Below are 27,097 nucleotides of genomic sequence, written 5' to 3' on the forward strand. Positions count from 1 at the left end.
GTGTCGCGTCCGCCATTAATCATGGCATGTAGTGTATACAGCCTGCTTCCGTGCATGCCCGCTTTAGTGAAAGCCTACATCTAACACATTAAATTAATTTGATAATCCCAAGATTAGTTAATTATTTACTAGCCAGCTTGATCCTGACGCTGTTATTTTTTAATCTTTCATGCTTCTACCGCTTCGACCATTCCATAGTTCTGATATTATAATCAATTAACAAGCATTTTAGCATACCAGCTAACGATATTTTATACAGGATGACTGGATACAGGTATAAAAAGTTTTAAAGGAATATCTTTAAGTTATATATAGCTTAAAGCTTCCAATTAATGTTCAATTCACCGTATTCAAGAATCAATGGTTTTAGAAATAATATATAACGTAAAAGATATAGTAAAAGAGCGTTTTAAAAGTTCGGATTGCTCTGTAGATGTTCTATCACCAGAAATAATTGGCTTATCGTATTCAAAAACCATAATATATTTTAGTATGATCATTTAATGTAAAGTAATTGTAAATAGGTGTAAAAGTCTTACAGATTTTACCTGATAATCACCTCTTGAAAGATATAAAGACATACATTTATAACCAATCAAACTATAGACACATTATGTTTTATGTCTTAAGTATACATGAATATATCGCTGCAGAATATTTTTAATTTTAAAATACTGGATTACAAAGATTGTATTGTTATTAGCAGTGTGTGAAATTTACATATTATTATTGGGATAGATAACACAACGAATTTCCCCCGCAACAATTCGTAATAAATATTATTTGTCGATGTCGAAGTTGATTCATCAGCCACCGCGTAATCGCTAATCCAATCGAGACGACGCTGGAGATAGCGCGCAACTCCGAACTGATCGGTTTCCATTGTCAAGCGTCAATTATTATTTAATAAATATTACTGTTACTTATCTTCGATCTACAGTAATTACTTTAATGATGAATTTAGTTTTGATTTGCTTGCATAAGAGATGAAATCCATCTACTAATTTCTTGTGAGTTTTTTTTTAAACCAGGACTTGTACCTCGCATACTGTAATGGAACCCTCGTAGCTTTAAATTAATAGATGACATTACTAATAAGTTCAAACTGACTCTGTCTCATGATGAGCACAAGTGGGCATTTTAAATAATAACATGTAGATATTAAAATATAATAATAAAAATATATTTAGCAGTAACATTCAATTCTAATTACGTATTACAGTAGCATTTACGATAAAAAAGAAATAGATCGAAGAAATATGATGCAGTTTTAAATATATGAAGACAACGGTAGGTGGTTCTGGCCAAACTAGCGGTCGGTTGAATGCACCGAAGTATAGTCGCCCTTAAATATAACTGTAAAAACTGTACGGACGCCGAATGTGACTACAACCTACAATTCTCCTGAAAAGTAGTTTACGAGGAGGTATAGCCACTAATATTCTTATTTTTATAAAGGTTTTGACAATTTATTCCTCTAGTATTTTATTTTACTATATAAAGCACAAAGTCTTTTCCGAAGTCTTTGTTCCAAAATATATATCAGTTCTGTGACCATTCTTTTCAGACTGACAAAACCGAAGTTTTAGATCATTAATTGAAACATTATGATAATAAATTAAATTAAAACAATATAAATCAGAATAACATCAGTCCGTATCCCATAAGTTAATGGGCACTCGCTAATTGGTTTCGTTAGCCGCCGCTACGGCGCGCTGCTACGGCGTAGGCAACCGGCAACTCAATTACATGGACGCCTCCGTAGCCCGTAGCCGCTCCGCTGGAGTTGGCCGATTCACTTCAATTTTACGGCTTAACTCGGTGACGTTGCATTATCTGAATACAGATATTACCCGCATATATTTCGCAAAGGATTTACTTGATATATTCGCCTACTCCTAATAACGTATTCCATTATTTTTAATGTTTATTTTAATATTCTACTAAGAAAATAATAAGAATAATGTAATTCAGTTATCAGCTTTAATATAAGAGTCGTTTATAATAAGAAACTTTTGAAAGTTTTCTACTTTTTGATATAACTAAATTTAATTTAATATTGTTTATTGTACACGCTAGAAAATATATACACAGTTTCATAATGGTGAAGAAAAAAGTACAAATGGCGGTTAAATTGAAACAGTAAAAGTATAAATAACGGACATATATACTTCTAACGAATACGGTAAGACATAATACGGTATAATACTTTTTATAAATAAAAAAATCAAACCGACTCAAATCTCACTTGCCTTTGAAAGAATAAAGAAACAGAGAAAGAAAAAATTAATTAAAGGATAAATAATCAAAGTTCTAGTAAATACTTCTTAACCATTTCCTTAAAAATAGGTAATGAGTTAGCACGTATCATATTCAGCAGTAAATCATTCCACAATCGAACGGCTTGGGTAGTAAAAGATTTGGTCATAAACGAAAAAGATTTGCGCGGGCAATTTCATTTTAAATTCTCTCATGATCTTAAAGACCTCTAACGTGTATCGTGAAAAAATATGAATCTTGATTTGAGATATGACGGAGTGTGCGTATTGAAATGAATATTATAATGTAGATAAAGGATTATAAGTTTAGTATATTAATAAGTAATAAAAACGATCAACACATTTAGAGAGAGCCAAAACCGGAAAAGAATAAAAAAAACTGTTTTTTGTAAATTACCAGCTAACGTCACTAAAGATCGTTTATTTCCTGTTTAGTCATTCGCTATAAGATTAATTTTAAGGTATTTTGAAAAGCTAGCATTAATTTTGTAATAATGTGTAGTTCGTAGCGTAAGATGTTCACTTACAAGGTTGGTTAGACGCTGAATCCAGGTCGCGTCCAATCGAGCCTATTGGAAATATATGGAAAGGGTCTGTATACTGTAGTGGAAGTTATACGATTGATATGATGAAGGTCAAGATTGTAAAGATGTGTAATTGGTTCCAATTTTAAATCCGCGCATTTTTTTTTCTTACATAAAATTATATGTGACTTTGGAGCAGTTATTTTACTAAACACAGCACCATTTGCGCGCGGATTTATGCAACGCGGTAATCAAAGTAATGCATTTACATATAAGCAGTGAGTTAGTATTTACGAATAATTTAACCAAATACTGGACAAACGCAATTAGAGTGCAAGTGTAAATTTGACATGCGCGGGGCCACGACCGCCGGGGGGCGGACTGATGCACCCCTACCGTGACCAGTGGTATAGTGTCGTACCTCTGCTTGACGTAATATATCGATAAAATATTTAATGGATATATATATATATTTTTTAGAAAGAAGTAAGATCTGTACATGCTAAATGCTGCAGTAAAACAGGTTTTTTATATTGAAGCAACTTTGAAGTCACCTTTCAACGAATGATGTATGTGTGTGGGTTATTAAATTAGTTATCAAATTTAAATCGTAGGTGTCGTTTTAGCTTCGTAGACGCACACTATATGACATTTATCGAGACGATATACCATAATTGTCATGCTTGAGCTGGCGACCTTGTGGTGTTATGGTCGGCAGAGAACGCTGCTGCTCATCCTTTGGAAACTTTTTTGTAGGCAGTGGCATTGCTATATAATTAATGCAGAAAGTGTGAATTACATAAAATTGTGTCCCGGGAATCGAACCTGCAACCTATGATCGCAAGTCTCAGTTCTTACCGCTGCGCTACCACTGCTTAATTTCAAATTACGATTTAATTAACCATGTTCTATTACACACTAGCTCTTAATAATATATACCATGGTAAATATATTAAAATTTATACATATATGCATATGTATGGTTCCATGTGTGAACTTATGAATTTGGAATTATTAAGAAGACCGAAACGAAAGTAAGTAACTGACATTGCCCAGCGGATTGGCAAGTTGAAGTGGCAGAGGGAAAGTCACATTGCGCGTAGAAAAGGGAGTCGCTGAAGCCTTAAGGCTCTGGAGTGAAGACCATGGAACGGTAAGTGTAGCGTGGTACGTACGTACCACACACAAGGATAGATGATGAAGCGCTGAATGCAGACCGTTTTCAGCCGATCCTGTTGGAAATTTGTAGGGGAGGCCTATGTCCAGCGCTGGACATCCTTTTGTTCAAGTGATAAATTATGATGAATATTTGGATATATAAACTAAGTAGCCTACAATAAGCCTTCATAACTATCGATATTTTGAATCCATACCTAAGGGCCTGCCCTCTGTTACTGCGCCCTTGCACTTCGGAAGGGTGAAGCTGAATTATTGTTTAAAGGCGCGGGGCGGGGGAGCCTTTTAAACCGGGAAACCCCAGTCATTGTGCATAGCCGATTTCCCGCTTCCCGCCGTTTTAATGTCCTTACACCGCCCGCTCGTGGAGCGTGGTTGTGTAGGTGGTCTCTGGTGCAATACATAAGCGATAGTGAGTTTCAAATGTTAATCATGTTTTATTTACTTATGACTTGACTGTGTTTGTGGGATGTAATTAACTGTTTTGTAAAAATGGAAATCTGTGTACCATAATCGCTACGCTTGGGGCTGGCGATCGCAGTTTATTATGTGTTTGTGAGCAGTGGCAATCCTATATAATTAATGAAGAAAGTGTACATTATAGATAAGTCTATCTTGGGTATATAAATTTGGACAGATGGTCGCAAGTCTTAATCCTCTACCGCTATGCTGAAATAAACTTGTCTGTATTTCTTGTGGGTTTTTTTTTTAGACCAGGATGTGTTTAGAACTCTTATAACTTTGTTTTATGTTTAAGGATGCAATTACTAGAGTTTAATCTATTTTAAACCAAATCATTCTTATCTAACATTCTTTTTATGACGTACACAAGTGATCGAACTTTCCGTTGCGTTAATCTACCATCAGCGCTCATTCTTTACCTTGCCTCCCACCTCACCGTACTCTCCATAGGCGCGGTATAGCGCTTTCGGTAGCTATATAGTTCATCATTATTATAACTGTTAGTTTTTTTAGATAAGCCACATTATCGAATTAAATAAATTAATTGTAGCGATTTAATTTTTGGTTAATTTTTTGAATAATAAGCAGGTCTTCTGCAAAAGTATTTTACTTTAAGAAAGTTTGTTAATGAATGTACCTCTTAGAAGGCTTCCGGTATTATTAACGGACTAAAGCTTGTAACTTGGACCAAACTAATTTTTTTCCAATGTTTGCATTAGACGAAACCGGGTGCAGTGTTGCGTGTGTGAGTGATTGTTACGATTTGTATGGACTCTATTACGGTTCCGGGTTATTCACATTTGGCTGTTCGGAGATGACGCTCTCAGTTTTCAAGGGGTCAGAGCCATATGTAGAATGCTATTAATATTTTGTATGTTCTATTCACATATAGTTGCCGATATAGTCTACCGATATGTAGAACTGGCAGTGAGACAAAGGCTCCGGAAAACCACGGACCCGCCGCATAGCATTGGTGTAATTAGAAATATATAATATAGGCCTGCGTCCGGCGGTGGAGGTTCTACAACTGAAAAGACAGTTTTTTGTGCATACACAGTGTAATTGGTTATAAGCTTTAAAGGCTTTATGGCTTTTAAATCCAATTCTTTCTACCCTATATAGTGATCAGTCTGAAAAATGTTACTATAATTTATGTAGTGTACTAACAATATATACTCGTATAGTTTGTTTACAATTATAGGCTATGATTTTTTTGTTTATATTAATAACAACTTAAAACTCGATAAAGTGTTTCACAGAGTAATATATTATAGAGTTTTATTGAGTTTTACTCATACACATTGTTACATACTTAATAACTTTTGTCGAACAAAGAATTCATCTCTGCAAACACCCCTAAAAAAGTAACAAGGGACCGCGGCTCGCCAATCTGCGATATTAAGTCGCAAATTGTTCTCCAAATATTCACTAAGCTGCTGAATTAAAAATTCATGGTGAGGCACGTTGTTTCATAACTTCGACCAATATCAAATGATACATAAGCACTCCATAACCGGTGCGCCAGACACGGCGGGAAGAGGTCATCCACACTGGCTCCTGAAGGGATATTCGAAAGAGGGAATCAAGTAAAAATATTCAAAATATTTCATTAAACCGAGAGATTTTCTCCCTCCATACAGCAAAGTTTGGATACCTCCTTCGATTGTAAGCGAAGTTTTGAATTCCTATTGCATTTCCCTTTTCATGCGCTCGTACCTTTGGCGCAGATTTTGTAAAATCTGATTTATAAAACAGCTATTGATTAAATGTATCTTGTAATAATAATTCGTCAAAAAAGCATCTAATTTATTATAAAATTTATTTAATTTTTGTTTTTAATATTGTCTGAGTTGTTCTTTTGTTTTTATTATAAGGATCTACGTTCCACAGACGTTAGCGTCCGTGTCTTTGTTTTACATTTACGTTTAGTATTTCCGATTTTGCTTTACGCTTTACTTACTACTTTTGCTTACGTTTTTGCTTGTTATGGTGTTTAAGTAAAAAAGTACGTCTTTAAATCTATTTTAACGACGCCCAAACAAGTTTATGAGAGTATTATAAGATTATGTTTCGTGTGACCATTTCCTCATCCCTACACCATATTGCCGTGCACAGATTTTACGCCTGTATCTGTGCGGCGGTTGCCGTATTCGCCACATCGATAAATTTTGCGATCTCTTTAGTCTCGTCCGTGTAATACACGCACAAGTTCGTATGACGTGATATCGCTACCACCCCATAATAGACACTGTTGTACAGCTCGAGCGTGTCTATTGTTTGACAAACAACGATGATCACATCGCGCTTTAGTCCCAGAGCCTCGTGGATGGCGAGCGTCCTTGAAGCTGTCTCTGTTTACTAGCCGTAGCCTTGGCTAAGTAGAACTTGTTTATCGGCTTGGGCGTGAGTTAGGTACAGCGATTCCCTGTTTTGGGTTATTCTCCCTGGGGTAATGACGTCTACTCTGGGAGATCCAGCTGTCAGAGTTGTTTAAAGGTGATAAAAGACCGGGCAGAACTGATAACTGCTGGAGCCTTAAAGTTCTTTAGTGGATAATACGGATCGGACAGTGCAGTGAAGGACCCATCCACAAGGTTGACAGACGACCTTGTTAAGGTAGATGGAAGACGCTAGAAGTAGGCCGCTTCTAATTAGTGCATTGGAAATATATGAGGGAGAACCATACATTTTTTTAATAATGTGAGTGAATATTTCTATAAAGTAATGAACATATGTATACGCAGTGGTTGTGAAAATCAGTCCGATATATATATGTATATATATATTGCGAAAAATTTTATATAAGTTATCAATTGATATTCGTAAAACTTTTTATTTGTAAATGAGTATTATTTACAATAAAAGTGATCGTTTTGATCATTTCAGTCTTAATTCAGAACAAGTAATTTCTCCGCTACATCAAGAGTCTCGACTTTCTTCTGGGGCTGGGATACCCCCCCCCCCCTGCAGGCTCCGACGTCCGTCCTTTGTTCGTCTACCCTCTCACGTCAACGTCATCGTTATCAGCGAATTTGAATAGGGAACGCGAATTTTGATTTTTCCATTTCCCAGCACTCTTGAATGATACCTGACTACCACCTATTGTGTGGATGCCCCCATTTTTAATATCAGCTATAAGAATTTTCGCATTGTCGGTCTTTTTGTTGCCGAGGGTGTCCTTTGGTATTATATCTTATAATATATACAATGAACTTCATATTTCATTTTCATTTTATTAGCTCTTAAAAATATCAGCCAATCTATTGAAGGGTATTTTGTGTAAATATTATCGGTAACTTCGGACTTGAGACCACTGAAGGAGACACTAACAGTATATATATTAAATTCGGCCGCTCTTGTTGGAAAACTAATAAGGCCAATGTCCCTCAGTGAACTTAGACGATGAATTACAATTTATTATATATTATGATGGTGTTTTTTTTTTAAATCGAATCAGTATTTCCTATAACAGACATCTAAACTCGTTAATAAAATGGAAGGTATAGTGGACGCCACACTTTTATTCATTTGTTTTTATTCATAACTTTTATTCAGGTTATTCATTTAATTCAGGATTTATTAGGTTAACTGAATTGTTTTATATTTGCATTACAGCTTTTTATTTGTGGAATAATAAATATGACTAATAAAAATGACCGCAAAAAAGTGGGTTGATTTCCCTAGTTAACTTTTTAATTAAGTTTTATGTGGCGTGAGATGCTTAAAAATGCCATGCAAATTTAGAATAGATCTAAATAGAAGGACTGTTGTAATGTCAGGGTACCTTCTCCATTTTTGTCTTGGTTTGCGGTTATAAAAGGCTCCTTTTATTTTTTAATTCCATATTCATAATGCGTTTTGATATTATGTCTGGAGAACTGAAAACTGAAAAAAGTATCGATCTCATTCTGAAGGACTGATCAAGATCAAAATTTAAATAGCTAGAAAAAAAGAGACTGACTTTTGTTCGTCAATGGCATTCATGTTTATAATAAACAGTACGTTTCTATCAAGAAAAAGCTTTTATTAATAATATATCTACCCTACAATAGTTACGTAGATGAACATAATTTCGACAGGCATCCTAATCGGCTTTCCCCCGCCATACAACGTACTTAAGCACCGCTTCTAATAAGAAAATGACCGTACTATTACGCAAAAACATCGCACCCCCTTCCAAACACACTGTCGTTCATAATCCCTCAAAGAACGTCCAGTATCGAAAAGACCAGTATAAAAAGACCCTCCTAACTCCAAGCTAATTGAAGCGAAAATGAACGACAAAAGTAATTTACTAGCTCTTTGTATTTTGGTAGTCGATTGGTACTTTCGTAAATTAATTCCTCTATCTGTAGGGGCAGTTATAATCTAAAAATGATCGCCTGTCCCATTCTAACGCGATAAATGCTGTTTAATGTCGCTGGGCGGCCAAGTTCAGAGGAACCCTATTACGGCACTATCGTAGATTTAAAGGCAATTGGTACAAAGGATATGTACTAGAGACCGCCTTACCCGTTGTCTTTGTTTAAGCTCGAGCTTTGTTTGATTTCAAAATGTGCATTTTCAAAATATTACTCGAATGGCCTTTTCGAAATCAATCATTTTTAAGTTTTATCTCACGCCACCTAATTTTTGGAAATTAATTATGAATAAATTAAAAAAATTATAGCCGATTAAAATGTAGGAATATTTTGTACATGAATAGAATATTGCGAGTTATTGATGGAAGTTGTACGCTTTTCCGACAAATGTATATACATCTTTGTAATATCTATTCGTTCAGGCATGCGTCTCATTCTTACACTCTTCACCCATAGGGAGACCTAGCGTCAGAGCTATATGAAGTACTAACAGTGGGAACGCTAATCTTATCTGTATCCTTCGTAATGCGATACAACCAAAGCCGTCTTAGAGTGATGATTTTTAGTAAGAAACTTAGTAACGCTTTCTATTAGCCTGTAATGCCGAATAAAATCCACTCATTGTATGGTTTGAAGAAGTTACACAACAAGAGATTATACATAGACGCCCACTGTCAGGCATTGACCTCCCCTAAACATATCTATACCATAATCGCCACCCTTGGCAGACGTGTTGGCGATCGAAGTTAGTTATTATGATACACAGAGGACGCTGCCGCCCATTTTGTGAATACTTGTTTGTGAGCAGTGGAAATACCATATAACTAATCAACTAAGTTTTAAACATATAAAATTGTATCCCGAGAATCGAGCTGGCGACCTAGGATTGTAAGTATTAGTCGTCTACCACTGGGCGACCACTGGTCATCGCTTCTATCGACATCAGTATTATATTTTGTACCTATCACTCTTGTATTATCAATGAAAAAAATACGGAGCATAGCTCTCCCTATGGCTTATTGTGCTACTAAGGTTGCCAATGAAGCTCAGAGTAAGATACTATGAGTCATCACTGGTAACTCAAATTGGTAGTAGAGTTTCGTCTTTAACTACTGAGGAATATTGGACGAGAAAATGTTTTGTAGTTTCCGGAACGCTGTCCAGTCAAGTTTGATTCGACCATTGACCTCATTCTCATAGTTAGACTTGTTATCCAAGCATTCAAAGCGGTTAGAGAGTTCAAGATGAAAGTTTTCGAGGTTTTGAATATGGTTTACTTTATTTAGTAAATTCACCGCAATTTTGTACCCAATACTCTTGTGTAATGCTGATTTGTTTCCTGATTTATACACCAATACCTCGCTTTGCGTCGTTTCGTTTTGTGTTTTTTTCGAAGTTGCGTCGCTGCTTAATTAGTACTAATTTTCACTGTGCGTCGTTAGATTTTCGAAGTTGCGTTGTTTTGGGTTCGAGTCTTTAATTTTTTTTTTAATTTACTTTTTTTCTAAAAGATGGCAACAATTTTGTTTCTAATTGCGCCAAGCCATCATAACTCGGGGATTCCCTTTCTAACTTTAAATCAACGCAATGTGAATACAGTTTTATTTTCACTTTGTTTTGCTAATTTTAAGAGTTCAGTTTGAATTACGTAGTGTGTTGTAATGTAGTGTGTTGTGTTTTTTTTAAAAGAGAATAATAAATTTATATACATTTTTACATGCTGTTTCTGGTTACAAAAAAGGTAAATATTATTCCAATTTATTTATTGGTACAGTTTTATTATTTTTTTTAAATGTTTAATTGTTCAAATTTCTTTTTAAAAAAGTAGTATTTTCGTGACTATGGAACCCATCTTCGTTCTTTACATGGTTTGCTATAGAAAATCTTAATTCACTTTGCGGAGTTTTAATTTGAGTCGTGTTTTTTTCGAACGTAACCACGACGCAAAATGAGGTATTGGTGTAGTTAATTATGTACATGGTATTTTCCGCTTGCTAAACTTTACTGTGTATTAAAACACTACTAACATACATTCTTAACCTATAATATAATTTTAAAAGAGTGTATTTACTATTGTTGACTATATCTTCTTCTATTCAGCAGATGGACGCCCACAGCAAGGCATAGGCATCCTTCAAAGGTCGTCACGTTGACCAGTTTTGTTTTGCCGCATCCAACTACTTCCCTAAACTATGTCGTCAGTCCTCCAAGTAAAGGGGGGTTCGGTACCCCACCCAGGCAGCGTCTACTTGCTCGTGGTTGCCACTCAGGAACTTTTCGGTCCCAACTGCCATTCGTTGCACGAGTAATGTGCTCCTTTCACTGCCATTTCAGACGAGCATTTCTTCGACCTACAGTGAACTTGTTTTTTTTTTTGCGGATTTCCTAATTTCTGATTGGATCTCGGAGCATGGCTCTCTCTACAGCAATCTGGGTGACTGTAATGTAGACTCTATATTCAAAAATAAAAGAACGTAGGTACTCACCTCAAGAGCCGACGACAGAGACGCCTTTTCTTGTTTCAAAATCTCTACGCGGCTCTTATATTGAAGGAGTGATCGCACTGTCTCTTCCATTCTGTAACAAGGAAAAATAATTTAGATTGACTATCAACCAAGATCACTTGGAAAGAACAAATGACCGCTGGGGCGTTGAGGTTCTCTAAAGTTGAAGCCACAGTCCGGCAAGAGTAATATAAGATGTCCGCCCAAGGTAGACCAATAACCTTGTTAAGGTTGTTGAAAGATGCCGGATACAGACAGCTTGGAAACTTATGGGGGAGGTCTATGTCCAGTAGTTAATGTCCTATGCCTGAAATAATGATTATTATTTAATGATAAATACTTAAAGTAAAGCTTGGACAAACATTTCTAATAACTTAGGTAAATATACAAGAGGAGGAAACCTGAGTTATGTACATGTAAAATGCAATTTCGTGTTACGCCGGAGTCTCTATTTCCCGCCAGAACAAAATATGCAAATCTGCTAAGACGGATTATAAAGCGTCCGCCATTTTGATCCATCCTTGTAATGAAGTACATTTAGAAGATCACTTACTCTTTTGTTACTTCCCGGGACTTACTGTGTTTATAAATTAAAAAGTATTACGTTGTGAAAAAGGATCGTAGACGGAGTCCGTCTTTGATGCTTGGTGGCTTTGACTGGAGCGAGGATTAATACAATTAAAAACTTTTGTGGAGGCAAGAAGTGGGAAGTCCCCTTTTAGTTGTCGCAGTAAGCTCGTTATAAGAGTTCCGGGTTCGATTCTCTCACAATTACTTTTTTTTAATATTGTTTCCTTTTTACGCAAAAACATCCAAAATTATTTAAAAAATAGTGATATACAAGTTTTCGTCTTCAAAAATTAAAACGTACAATAAAATTCCACAATTAATTTTAGATCTTCCGCTAGAAAGATTTAAAACCGATTTAAAAATAAACATTATTGTAAAAAGTATATTATTCTATTCAAAAATATTGGTGTCAATGTGTGGAGTTAAATGTTGTTGATGCTCACTTAGGAAGGTAATTATTGTCAAGAACTCATGAAACTATTGTTGTAAAGAGCAACTGTTGAGTTTCTCGCCAGCTTTTCTCAGCAGAACTGCCTTACTAGCCGGCGGTTGCTTCCTGTAGCGACAATAATTCTGACTGACATTTTATGTTGATTGACGATACAAAAGTGCTTGTAACAGCATATTTGGAATCTAGTTCACGAACCCTTCCGCTCCGTGAACTCAATACCGATGAAGCTGTAAAAGCCTTAGAGCTAACAGCATTAACATCTTCAGAAACAATAGAATGGCATATTTGAATAAAGAATATTTTAATTTTGATTTTGATTAAAGTGTTGTGTGAAATGGACTAAATTACCTCATGTTAAATGTGCTTTTATATATTTATAGTTTCGTTTACGTAATTTAAATTTTTTTATTAGTTGCGAATTATTTAACAAACTATATGCCTTAAAAATTGATCAAAATCCAACCTCAATAAAGATGAAGTGAACATAATACTTTAAAACGTTATACTTAATAAAGAGTGATTTCATAATATTTGTGCGAGTCGTAAAACAAAACATTATAAATGTCTACGGCACATTTCTTAATTTAGTAAATCCCCGTTTTACTTTACGCCACAAAAGCGGGGACTCCCCGCAGTCGGCTTAAAAGATAATTCCCGAAAGGAAAACTCCGCGGCTGTAGTCGTTCTACCCTCCGTAATTATTAATACACCATTGAGAGTTCAGATTACAGTATTAAAGTAAAATGTTATTGACTTGATTATGGTCACTGCCTGTTTTAGAGTGTCCTGGGTGGGTGGTCCATTACGCTAATGAGTGATGCAGCTATTACGCAAGCTGTACATTCACTGTTAAATAAAACGCGTATCTCTTTATTGGGAATATAAAAACTGGTATCCAATAAAAAAAAAACTATGTGCTTTTAACAGTTTAGTCGAATCCAAGACTTCTTAAACAGAATATAAAACTGAAATATATTTATCAGTAACAAATTTAAATTTATTTTTGTATATTCTATAAGATTAATCTTTAAGAGAAACGTTTCGTGAAGTAAAAAATAGGACGATACTTAGTCGGTATCTTTAAAGCTTTTTGCTGACACGTGTGCAATACATTCACTCTTTTAAAGCAATTACACCTAAAACCGATCATTCTGTATATCGTTATGTTTTCTGTTTTATTGTAGCCGTTATTTTAGCCCATAGATGACAATTCCACATAGACTTCTCCCATAAATATCTATATGTATATCTCCATACCACAATCGCTATGCTTGGCAAGTGAATTGGCGATCGTAGTGTGGTATATTGATTTTTCTTATGCATACTAACAAGCGAGCAATGGTAGTATAGTAGTAGAAGACTGAAACTTGCGATCATAGGTCGCTGATTCGATTCTCTGGATACAATCTTATACAATTCATACTTTGTGGATTTATCCTACTCTCACAAACAAGTTTTCGGAAGATAAGCAGCAGCATCCTCTGTGTACCATAATACCACACTCCGATCGCCAACGCGCTTGCCAAACTTGGCGATTATGGTATATCCCCTATATCTTTGGGGAAGGTGTGTCTTGCATTGGCGTCTACGGGCTGAAACGACATTTACATCAACGAGCTCTAGTGCATGACAACAATATAATAATTACTTAGATGGTTACATTACGTTATGAACTGAAGTATTAAATGTCGAAGAATTTTTTTCCATGCACGATAACCTCAAAGTTCACTTCAGCGGTTGAACGAATGAACTTTTTCAATAACTCCCAATAGAAGAACACTTTCACTTTTATTTTATTCTTTCAATATGGCGCCGATAAAATCTCTGATCGAGTTTTAAAATTGGAATAGGAATATTATTCCGTTCTCAATTTGAAAGTGAAATTCGTGAAAGTTTTTTTTTCTAACTTTTCATTCTTCGTAATTTTCAACAGTTAGAATATTTTTTAATATCTAAAATTGTTTGATTCAGTGAACAATGATTTTGTACGCTAAAATAATAAAAAAAGCATTTACTATTTGTCAAATCAATTGACTTATCCAAATTGTAAGAAGCTTTGTCATCACAGATCATCGTCACTGTTTTTGTTTACGTACAATTTTATTGTCAATTCCCAAGCCTATATCTCATGAACTTATTTATATCTGAGAGAGTTTAAACGATTTATTGGATGAAAATATTTTTAATTACATAGCGCAGGTCAACCATAACTCAGCTCGATGGGAGTACCTTTTCGCAAATTTCCCACGTGGAAAATCTAACAGTTCAATTTTGTTATTACGCGGGGTCGATCACCCGAAGTTTGGTCGTGGTGTTTATTACGGTATAATTTGATGTTAACTTTTTTTTTCAATGCGGACGGTATTTTTTTTCGTATTACCGTCGTTTTACTGCGCGCAGTCACGGAAACGTATCGACCGGACCGAGCTCCGGGGGTGCTCTGTGATGTTTCGTAGTCCTTTTTGACGAATTTATTTGCGATACCGTTGATCGCACGGTTTATGCGTTGGGGGAGAGTTTGAATTAAAAAAAATCATAACAATACGTAGAAAAAGAAAAGTCGGACTTTATTTAAAAACAAAAGATTTCGTATCTTGAAATATTATCAAGCTTTGTTTATTATAATCTTAGGTGTGGAAGATAAATGTTAAATATACCACGGAGAGACATGCAACAACAATTTCATCCTAAATCAACTCAAGAATAAGTTAAGCTCAAGTAAGTTACCAACGAGTCTTAAGTCATTTTGGCCATATTGCCCCTAGACATTCAAATATCTTAACTAAACGTAGGTAAAGTAAACTGTAAAAAACTACATGGTCGAAAACTAAGGTATAAGTAATGTAACGCGAAAATTACACTGTCGTAGAGGTGATGGGGCTTCTGTGTTATAACATAAGAAATAGAATTATGAATTATTTTTCTTAACTACCTATTTTCTTGAAAGCCTACAAATTTAATTGATAAATGGCAATACCCATCAAATATGGCGGCCGCCAACGCCTGTACCCTCAAATTATCACAGACTATCGAACGGATGAACGTGGTCGTAAATCAGATCTATTAAAACCGCTGTCACTGAGTATGGCAGCGGTGTAATCTATAGCCAATGGGCGTGTTTGATACGTCATAATCCTCACAAATATCTTAACTAAGATATTTCTTAATACTTAGAAGAGATGTATTTAGAAAGAACTTTAAGGTAAAGGAACTTTTTAAATAAGAAAAGGACCAATATTTAGCCAGTGAGTAGTAAGCACTAATCGGTGTAACATACACAACTCCTGAAGAACTGAACAACTCCTGAAGATGCTCAGTGGAGGAGTGAAACACGTGTTGAGTGATTTAGCGGTGGTGGTTGTATAATTCGCATTGTTTGCCGCATGCGCATTTATCAGCAGGCTGGCGGGCGGTACACTTTGTTGCACGACTATGACTGCATGTGCTGAAATGGGTAAATATTGGTCCTTTTCTTACTTAGGATGGACTTCCGCAAAGTAACGCCTGATTCCATTAAAAACTTTCTAAATCTATGATCACAGCGGGGCAGCATTATCATCTAGACCTTCGCACGGCTCTTCTTAACGTATCACGTCATTTCCATCTTTCCTAGATATTTCAGTTATAGATTTAGCGAAGGTCCTTACATGATTCGTCTATGCGATCGTCTAGGACGATCTCTTGACCTTGAGCTATTCATCATCACAATCGCAGTCATGTCGGCCGATAGACGCAAAATTGCAAGGTACAGGCCTCCCCCAAAGATCACCACCATGATCGGTCTGGAACTGCTCGTATCCAGTGACTTGCCGAGACCTTCACTATGTCATTGTTCTACTAAGCAGGGATCTACTCACCTCAGATAAGCAATTCTTTAATTTCATGGACCTTGGTTCTTCTGCGAATTTGATAATTTAAATCCCACAGTAAATCTTCGATAATACTTGTCTCCATTGCTGCCTGAGTGATCTTGAATCTTTTTAAAGAGCTCAACCACTACGATCCAGATGAAAAAGTCATCATCAGCAAACACACTGGTCAAAAATATTTGTCGTTGACATTGCGATATTTTTGAAAAGAAGATGATTCGGGATTTCGTTCGGCTGCTCATTCGAGTTGGATTCGGCGAGTGGTAGCTTTCTTGAAGTTAACTACAACATTAAACCATTACTCTGTCTTAAAGAACACGATGGTGTCTGCTTTCTTTTGCACAACGTGGCCAGAGCATTTTAAAATTTGACTGAATGAATATCCGTCAGCTTCAATTGATCTTCAGCTCCAGGAAAATGGAGAGTTCAGCATTGACACCTCGATATACAAAACATTCTCCTACTTCAATATAAACAATATGAAAATTTCCCTTTGAAAGTAATAATTTTCAAGCAATCGTAAACGAATTAAGGGTAATGTTGCTATAATATTTAGATCATGCAAATGCTCCCTTGTTAAATGCGAAATTATTATAAAGAGTTAGCAGTCTAATTGTCATTTAAAATGTTATTTCAGGCTAAATCTCTAAACGTAAACCAGAAATATTTGATTTTAATAAAGGAAAACATTTTGTGAAAATATCTATGAAGACGAAACGAAATATTACTAATGTTTTGCATCTTCTAATTCATAAAAAGTACCAAATACTTTTTATTTAAAAATTAAATTAGATTTTTTATTTTTATAATACCATTCTTTAAATAAAGATGTAGGCTATATTAGTTATTTAAGCCAATACGACAGTATTGTGTTAGCTTTTATACCATATTACAATCGCCGTGTATAAAGTAATCATTCTGAAATATGCATTAATTTATTTTTGTATTGCAATGCGATAAGTCAAGAATTTTGTCAGTACTATGGAGATAGATAGTAGCAATAGTTTTCATAAGTAGTAATCTGAACTTTCAAAACACTTTTTCTTACTGTATCAATATTGTTATTTACTATTAAAAAAATTAACGAGTGTACGGTATATTAATTGACAGTACATGAGCTATACAAATACATCCGTAACCAATCACCCTGTATAATATTTTGTTGTCGTGCCTTATTAAAATAAATAGATGAAATGTTGCCTCTATCATTAATATACGTCATTAAAGAAGAGAAAGGAGGCATGCAATATTTTGTATCATCACGTAAAATTTATAAAACAGTCGTAACGCTTTGCGAAAACTCTAGATATATGGACGGAGAATGGTGGGCGGTTATAAATTTTAAATATGTTAGGATAATGGGTGCCTACGCACCTGGGATACCATGCGTAAACACAAGTAACAAGAAATATTCTTAGACTTTGATATCTCAGAGTAGTGACGTCAAAATAAAAGAAACATGAAAACAATTGGCAATTCGACATTTATAGTAGATTTATTAATAGTCTAAACGTAAATGGCACATTTGAAAGACAGTTAAATGTACTTAACCCATAAAATGCCTTTGAAATACCATAAATTTACGTTGGAATCAGACAAGATATATACACTTAGATATTTACACTGATTAATTTATTTATATTTACTATTATAAAGCTCTTTCATATCTAAAACTGTAAATATTTACAAGAGAGCTTGTTCTAACATTTCTACTTTCGTTTCAGCCTATAGAAGCCTATTATGAAGCCTTCCTTAAATATATATGATGGCATAAACCATAATCGCCCCGCTTGGTAGGTGGATTGGCGATCGCAGTATTTTATGATACGCAGGGAACACTGCTGTCCATTCTCTGGAAACTAGTATTAAAGCAGTGGCAATCGTATATAATTAATGCACAAAGTGTGATTTATAAGATTGTATCTCGGGAATCGAACTCGAAACCAACGACTGTAAGTCTCAATCCACTACCGCTGTGCTGCTATTGCCCATTGATTCATCATTTTATTTTTCTACTTCATCTCTCATTTATTAAATGTTTTACGTAAGTAGAAGTTAAGTTTAATTTTGATCTAACCTATAAAGTTTAATTTGGTAGTTTTGATAGACGAAAGTAAATTATTATTTTTATACAGGAAGTTATGTCAGCAAATATTGTAGTACCCTCACTGGCATCCAATTAGAAGTCCCGATAATAAGAGGCATGAGGCTGTAGGGTTGCAGGATTACGCAGGATCGCATGCTGCGGGCTGATACAGTTAATTATTTGAGGTTTACATAGGTCGCGCGACCCTTCAAACTAATAATATTGAGTTTATGTTTTAGTAACGTAATATGTTAACTTCGGTACGGGGCCTTGGGGTTCAAGTTACCTATGATATTTGACAGTGATTTTAACTTTACAAGTTATATTATAAAGGTAATTTAGTTACATAGTTATACCGTCCAAAAAATTTTATTTTAACATTTAACCTATATATTGTTTTTAAATGTCTACCTTGCTCAAAATTATTTGATTTTGATATTCAATGAAATAAATGTTTGACTTATTGCTAAATGTATACATTCATCCACAGGACGTCCAGCTATGGTTATATGGTTGGATACGGCCAACATCCAGTGTCTTTCGATGACTTTAACAAGATCGTTTGTTCACCTTATAGGTGGTCATTCTACGACTCATTTGCCGGTCTGTGGTCATCACTCTAGAACCTTCAGGCTCCAAGCGCCTTCTGTACTTCGTACTGCCTGCTACCACTTGAATTTATCAATTCGCTATATGTCAGTTTCTTTCATTAATGAACGATAATAATTAAATGTAAATCGCACTTTTGAGACCGTTAAAGTGTTTTAAAGGAAATGAATTTAATTAAGAAAAATCGTAAATAACCGCAATATGACGGCAAGTGGTAAACACTGCAAAGAAACAAGTAGTGTAAATCCATTTTCTGACATAAAGGACGCTTTTAGTCGGGCCATTCACGCCGAGCTCGAGCACTCGAACTCGAGGCTGCTTACTGCAGCAAGGCGTGGCTCCACTGCTAGAGGTTTTCAGAATATATTTTTTTATTATTTAATATGAACGTTATATTAAAGTAAGGATTATTTATTGTAGTGGGTACGTAATCTTGTTATGTGTAAAATAAATCCTATATAAGTTATTGCTATATGATATTGTAAATATAATTGATGGAAAAGGGAACCGAATTACTTTTAGTTTATTATAATATAGACACATTTAAGCGACATATTCTTTATTTGTTAATCTATTTAAACTTTTTAATTGTGTAATGGTGGACTTAATGTTAATAATAATATCGTTTCTGTTTGTTAGTTACGATATGTATTACAAATTGTTTGCCATACTTTATATGAATATTGCTCTTGTTTTATATTGATTATATTTTGAGTAATATTTTATTATGAGTTAAAATCGGTTATGTTTTTCTTTAACTAAACACTAAAACTTAATTCATCTGCTTAAATCTCATAGTTAATGAAAATACTACAACGGGTAAAGTCATATTTATGAGCAGATATAACATTTAAAAAAAGAAGAAAATAAGATTAAATCGCTCTCGCTTATGTTATCGCTATAACTGTAGACGAACCCTATTCACGTTCGCTATCAAACGTACTTCAGAGCGCTGACTCGGCGCTCGCTGGAGGAAATTGATGTGACGTTGAGTATTTCACAAACGTGAACCTGTTTAATTTCAACAGTTCTTATATAAATGATCTGCTGCAGTTTCAAGCACAATTTTATTGTTTATTTTTCAAATTTATACAAAGTTTTTTTTGTGCACGTTATATTGTAATTTGTTCAGTAATTAAACAAAAGCAAGCTGTATCTGAGAAATCTTGGAAACCGTGAATTTGGAAAATGTGATCTCATGGTCAGTATGAGATATAAAATACAGTAATAAATAATACAGTATTTTTTACCAGATACTGTATAATTGAAGTTTACACTTTGATCTTTTATGTTATGAAACGAAACGGATTATATTAAAACTGTTATTCCATCAAACAAGAAGATAATAATACATTGAGTCATAATGGTAGATTCATTACTAAATAAAAAACAATTATGTTCTATACCACTGAAGAATATTTCAAATAAAATATATGGAAAAAAATTGAATTGAATGATTTTTTTTTATCCTTTATAGGCGTGGCAATAGACCTCTGTCTCATCTGTTGTTAAGCTACAACGACATCTACGATGGAAGATACTTCCTAGAACTTACTTGTCTGGAAATAATAATCCAGTAGGTTGTTCCTCTCCTTGGCTATTTATTACCTTTAAGGATACCTAACGATAATTTTAATCAGCAGCATGTGAAATATGAACCTTCATATGTACCCAACATTACCATGTATATTAATTTTTTTTAAGAAATATAACATTTTATTTTAAAAAATATTTGTTTATTTTTTGTCGTCTCGGGGCTCCCCCAAACACATCTATGGAGGGATATACCATTATCGCCACGTTTGTCAGGCGGGTAGGCGATCACAGTGTTACGATACGTAAGGGACGCTTCAGCCCATCCTCTGGAAACTGGTCTGTGATCCAAATAATTAAAGCACAAAGAACAACAGTCGAACTTGTAACCTACGATCGCAAGTCTCTCTCTTCTTTTGCTTTTATATTATTATTGGTATTCACTGCTTATTACTACTTACTTTGATGCGCAATCGTCTACGCTTCTACGACACTTCGTAGAACCATCGAGTAACTTCCGTTCAGTGTTAGTCAAATTCAAAATAGTTTTATTATTCATTACAATCACTTACAATAGTTAACTCAAAATGAAGTTTAATTGAATGAATGTTTTAAAAATGTTACTTGCCAGATTGTGTATATTGAATCAAAAGCAGTACCAAGAAAGAGGTAAGTTTATGAAAATATAACTATTGATTCTCGTCGATTGTTCGTGGGAGCTATAAATTAACCGAAATAACGTTAGCGGTCGCCTATTTACGAAGCTATTAGCGTGCTAATAGCGGCGATTTCGGCTGGCCGGTGGGCAGCGAGCCGATATTGCTACCCGGCCAGATGTCGCTAATGTCCGTGGCCCAGGTGCGATTCCGGGTTGGGCCGTAATCCCGGATATACAGAGACCGATTAGTACATTCGTTATTGATTGCAGTTCGTTATTTACGCAACGAGCTACGAATCGATGTGTAATGTACAACACTTACGACTTTTGCAATTCGATGAAGCTTTTAAATGGTTATCATGTAACTTTTAACGATAAGTGCAGGTTCCTTTTTTGAAAATGACACATTAATATACTGTTTCATTGATTTAATCTATAAAAATTGCATGTGAATAGAAATAAAAAAATACATCTTTAGGAATATAAAGGAATATATTAAATAAAGATGTTTACTTAATATATTCTTTCACCTTGAGTTCTTATTCTAAAACCGTTTAGTCTAAAATTATCCATTTGATCACAAAGTTTTTTGGTAACACATAAGTTGATCACGTATCAAGGGACAATGTTACTTTAAAAATGCTGCGTAATTTTCTAAATATCACTCATTTTAGTTTTGTTTACTATTTTATATTATAAATACAATAATAATTATGCATTAAAAATGCACGAAGGTGTACAGTTATAAAGAAATTGTTAAAAATTAATATTTCTCTTCTCTTACCTTCTAGAAAGATCGCCAAAATGACCGGTACAAAATAGTACTACAAGTAAATACTTTATTTACGTGAATATTGTTTAAGATTTAACTTCCGTAGACACTATTGAGTTTTCTCGATATATATAAACTTTATTGTTTGGTCATTGTGTAATTCCGACTGTTCTGTATATTAAGGTAAGTTTGAAAAGATTTAATTTAATCAAACTGGGTTTTCATTGACTCTTCCTTATTAAATAATTCTCGACAGGTGTACTTAGGTACAGTTGCTGGTGTGAAATGAGTGCGTGGCAATCGATCAGCGCCATCTATCGGCACTGTCCCAAATCAAAGCGTTGCGAAATATATTAAAGATTATATAAAAAATTATAGTTGTATTACTCCTGTGTGAGAAAGTAATGGTCGTAAATTCAACCGTACGATTTATACCAGTTCACTGTAAATTGAAGCAGCAATGCCTTCAGATCATTTCCATAAGCGCTACGATTGAGTTATGAGCTCTGATAAATGGCGTAGACTGTCTACGGCTCCGAGTTACTAAGTTCCTTTGCTGCCCAAATATATGCAGAGGTTATGTATTTTATATAACATGTGTAGCCTTATAGAATATTTAAGTGCTTCCACCATTTTTGTTTAAACTACTTGCGATCATAACTCGACATATTTATCGTAATTTGATACCTTATAAAAACAATGGTTTTATTGGCTATGGATTAATTGGAAATTTAGACGTTGAGGCTTTAAGAATCTGGAGTGAAGACCATGGACTGGGAAGCGCAGCGTGGGATATGCACCCACAAGGTGGACATACGAACATGTCCAGATTTCTGAAAACGACGTTTTTTTTGTTCCCACTGCCATATGTGGGGTAATGTGGATGTTACATTTCAGGTATAAACAACATTTTAGATTTTTTAATTTGTTAATTTGATCATTTCTTTTCTCACAAATTCTCTTTCTTTCTTCACATCTTTTACAAAATGTTTCATTCGTCACGTTCTGATTTCTTTCACAAATCGCCTTACTTTCCCCAACTATATTCCTTATTACATTAGCTATATACAGCGTGTATTTATTTCTTTTTTTATTTTCAATTATTAACGTCCTACGGTTGAAAATGATTACGTATTCCTTTAGACCGTAAGACAGTTAAGTTTTTAAGTTTCTGCTTTATTGCAAAATGTGCTCTTTGGGAATTTACTTCATGATGTGCGTTGGATAATAAATAGATAAACTTTTTTACTGTCGAATTGTTAAACAATGAAATCGTGGTCGTTGGAAATTAGGTCGACATCAGAAACGATTCAAGTTTGCAATGCAAATAAATACAGCGCAGTTAGCGTCAAAGTAAACGCTCAAGTGTGATCTTTTCAAATACTTTCGCAGTTAAACCGTCCTCAGGTAACGCTAGTACTTCCCTCATTGTTATTCCCTAAGCCGTGAACTTTGATCGTTACGACCTCGCCGTGCACCCTTCCGCTCATGAACGGCTCGCTGTACGCTCTTTAACTGTCTACGAAGAATCGTCGAAATTTTCAGATTTTAATTTAAAAATTACACGACAATTCATTCTGAAATAAATTTTATTATTTGTTGATTTTTTTATTTTGTATATAATGGAATCAGGCGTTACCTTGTGGAATTCCATCCTAAGTAAGAAAAGGACCAATATTTAGCCACTTCCGCACATGCAGTGATAGTCGTGCCGTCGCCAGCCCGCTGATAAATGCGTATATTTGGTTTAACCGACTATGCAAGCGATTTAATGTAGTTTGGTTTAACCAACAATGAAAGCGGTTAAATGTAGTACGCATTTATCAGCGGGCTGGCGGGCGGTGCACTTTGTTGCACGACTACCACTGCATGTGAGGGAGTGGCTAAATATTGGTCCTTTTTTTACTTATTTATTGAATTCAGCGACTTTTAGCGACTTTGACTGTGTCGTCTGTCTACCTGGTGAGTGGCCTCTCTACGCCGTGTCTGTCGACTCGTGGTTGTAATAATGCATAAGTAATTCAAATTATGATCTTCTACCATACTCAGCGAACAAAATTAAAAATCAAATTTTAAAAATAAATCGTCAATACGTTGCAAGACATCATCATTTTAGTCGTAGAACATTCACTGTTTCACAATGGACATGTGCATCCCATTTATCCAGAACCGTGATCTCCACTCTTGAACGTTAAGGTCCCAGTAGTCATCAGTTTTGCGCACAGATGTGGAGTGCTACAAAGATTTATATATTTCCAAATCGTGTTTAATACCATATTGTACACAACTTAAAATCCAAGAGTACGCGAGCGTCAGGATTAATGTTCTATGAATGTATGTTCAATGTTGTTTTCAACGTAGATAGAAGAGATAGTCTCTCGTGAATTTTGATTCATAATAGCATGAGCGGGTTTTTGGAAAAATTCAATTCCATTTTTAGACTATATAGCACTAATCCTCAGGCCAGACATCCATAAATTTTGAATTAGAGTTGTATTTTTAACTAGAGGTTTTTATAAATGATACCTATTAGGGGGACCAGAATCTATAATACAAAATTTCAATGCCGTAGCGGTAAAAAACAATCGGTTTTTCTGTAAAATATGTCGACAGAAATGACATTACTTTGCGGACTCCCTAATATATCAAAGGAATACACTATTTTTTTGACTATTATGAAATAACCATAGAAACATTTTCCATTGATTATATAATATTGATGCGTTTATCACTTTTGGAATTTTTTTAGTCAAAACTGCTTTCATTTACCTAATAAAACAACCTCTCAAGCCTTGTAGTATGAGTGTGAATTTAACTAACAACTGAAGGAACATTTTATAAGAGTAGTTTTATCATTAATATAGTACGGTAGTATTTAAGCGAAGGTGTTAGTTAGTTGTTAGTGAAGCCATGTGTTCTATTTCAAGCGAAAATTGCATTGCCTATTGTCGCACAAACCTTCCATTAGACAACTCATGGACTTTCTTATTAAATTTTAGAACACGTACTGTCGTTCGCTTAATATGTTTTATTGCTATCCAGAATTATTTGGCGGGAATTAAAATAAGGGCGCCATCTTGGCGCGGAAAGTTCTCGAAGGATTTCTCTCGTAATGAGCGAGACGTGTGATGTCGCAGCGTTTAGTTAAATGTGTATTACTTTAGGAAATTTGTTCACATTCGTCTCGGGGAACGCAATGAACCTTTTCGGGCAGCGTCTACTTTCATTAGAGCAAACGTTTTGGAGCTCCGCGCCGTTTAAAGCTGTTTGAGTTATTCGTCAATTTCTTGAAGAGTACATTATGAAAATTCAGAAAGTGAACCGAGAGTTGAGAAAATCGAATAATTTACAATTGAGTTTTATTGGTTCTCAAGCCATTTTTTTGATTTTTACACAGGAGTTAAAAAAAACAAAAGAAAAGAAAGGAAAAACAATCTTCATAAGAATTATGTTACCAAAATTAGTACAAACAACTCCAACGGTACCAAGAACCAATTTAAAATGAGTATTATCATAATTTTTAAATTAGCCGTATTACACGTATCACACAGCAGTGTTGATATAAAAATTCACGAGTCAACATTATACAGCATGCTTGTTTATAGTTGTAAAAGCTTAAGTGATAATTGTATAGCTCAGTCGTCATAAAAAAAATAAAACTAATTTCCAAACTTCCGGTATAATTATATATAAGTCATCATTTTAAAATATGATACATTAATTATTTTTTATCTGAATGTGACAGGTGAATAACTTCTAGAAGTATAAAGTCTATAGGGACTTGTTTTAAATATATATACAAACATACGAATGCACATTTAGAAACGCTTTTTACGTTTTAAGTTACATTTTATGTCTGAAACTATTGATTTTTTGAAAAGGATGCTTAAATACTACGTTTAGCCTTAAAAAAAGGCTTTAAACCTATAATCAATTAACCTGTATAAAATACGTATATTTTTAAAATTCAGAACAAAAAACCTGTTCAGTAACAGTACTCAAGCGTTAAAGCTTACGAAGTAACCATTTCACCAAATAATTATAATCCCATCACTCAGTTCTCCGGCCCAGGATTGGATTAACGTCTAAGTCTTCTAGTTAATGCGCTTTGTGGGGCCATTAGGGGTTATTTATGCAAATTATACGCCCCTCGCCGTGGAGCCTCCATCAGGCTTTCATCTATCATCGGTTGCCCGTCACATGCCGTCTGGTTTTCACGATAGGTTGTGTAAGGTTGTACATGTTTTGCTCTACAAATGTTTGAAACATTTGTTGTTCTAATTTAAGACAAAAATACAATGGTTCTAAAACATGCGGTAGGATATATGAAAATCCATAAAAATTGTGTTTTTGTTTACGTGAATAGTCTAGAATACATGTGAGGTACATTAAACAATGGACACGCATTGTGATGTTGACATTGTGTTAACTTCAAACAACAACTTCAAATTATTTTAACTTTAAAAGCAAATACCACAAAAGCTTTTGTGCAATCCATTAAAAAGCTTTGTGTCAAACTGCAGTGACGTCATTGTTCTTTTATGATATACAGTCCCGGCAGGATAACGTTTTCATACCTCGGAAGCCAACTTTAGACTTTTCGCGCTCATTTCTATAGCAGCCTTTTAACTTCGACAACAATGGATTGAGGTCAAAAGGCTTTCCTCACAATAGCTCGGTGAGCTTTTCAACACAATGTTCAAGCGCTTGTCTCGAGTAGCTTCGAGTTGGGGATCGCTGTTTAAAAAATCAAGTCGTAAATCTTTTGTGAATCTCTCCGTTATAGTAAAAGGGAAAATAAAACAGAAACAGTTGCAAATTGAGGAAAATATCAAAGGTTTTTTTTTACTGCGTACATATTTATAGCTTCCTGCTTACTTCATTATTTCAACGCATTTTGATGACCACATGCAATCCTTAGCTAAAGCCGTAGTCTGTTTTACATAACAATAAGTTGAAGAAATTAATCATTGTCTATTCCTCGACGTAGACTGCTACGCATTTCGTAGCGGAGCTACGTCGTAGAACATTATGCGCAATACTACGCTTGTGATTTGAATTGTGACATGAATTTAGAAAAACGATAATATAGAAATAATAATTGTGAACTGAATAGGTACAGACGGATGATAATATATCATAAATAATAATCCCCCTGCCAATCACCTGGCGTTTCTGTTGTAAAGTATGTCTCCGCATCTGCTGATCATCGGGGGCCCCTCTAGACTGTCTGATAATATATC

General features: G+C 34.8%; 1 protein-coding gene across 1 annotated transcript in view; it reads right to left on the bottom strand.

Annotated features, from left to right (window-relative positions):
• The window catches only part of LOC137930620 (uncharacterized), a 490,177-nt gene that overhangs the window by 20,998 nt on the left and 442,082 nt on the right, over nucleotides 1–27,097 (bottom strand). The window contains exon 5 of the mRNA XM_068773917.1: nucleotides 11,289–11,379. Coding sequence (XP_068630018.1) covers nucleotides 11,289–11,379 — 91 coding nt within the window. The remainder of the gene's footprint in view (nucleotides 1–11,288; nucleotides 11,380–27,097) is intronic.

Source organism: Battus philenor, unplaced genomic scaffold (assembly GCF_028537555.1).
Source record: "Battus philenor isolate CCGP_79_NKW_IND1 unplaced genomic scaffold, ilBatPhil1.0.hap1 SCAF_6, whole genome shotgun sequence".
Taxonomy (NCBI): Eukaryota; Metazoa; Arthropoda; class Insecta; order Lepidoptera; family Papilionidae; genus Battus; species Battus philenor.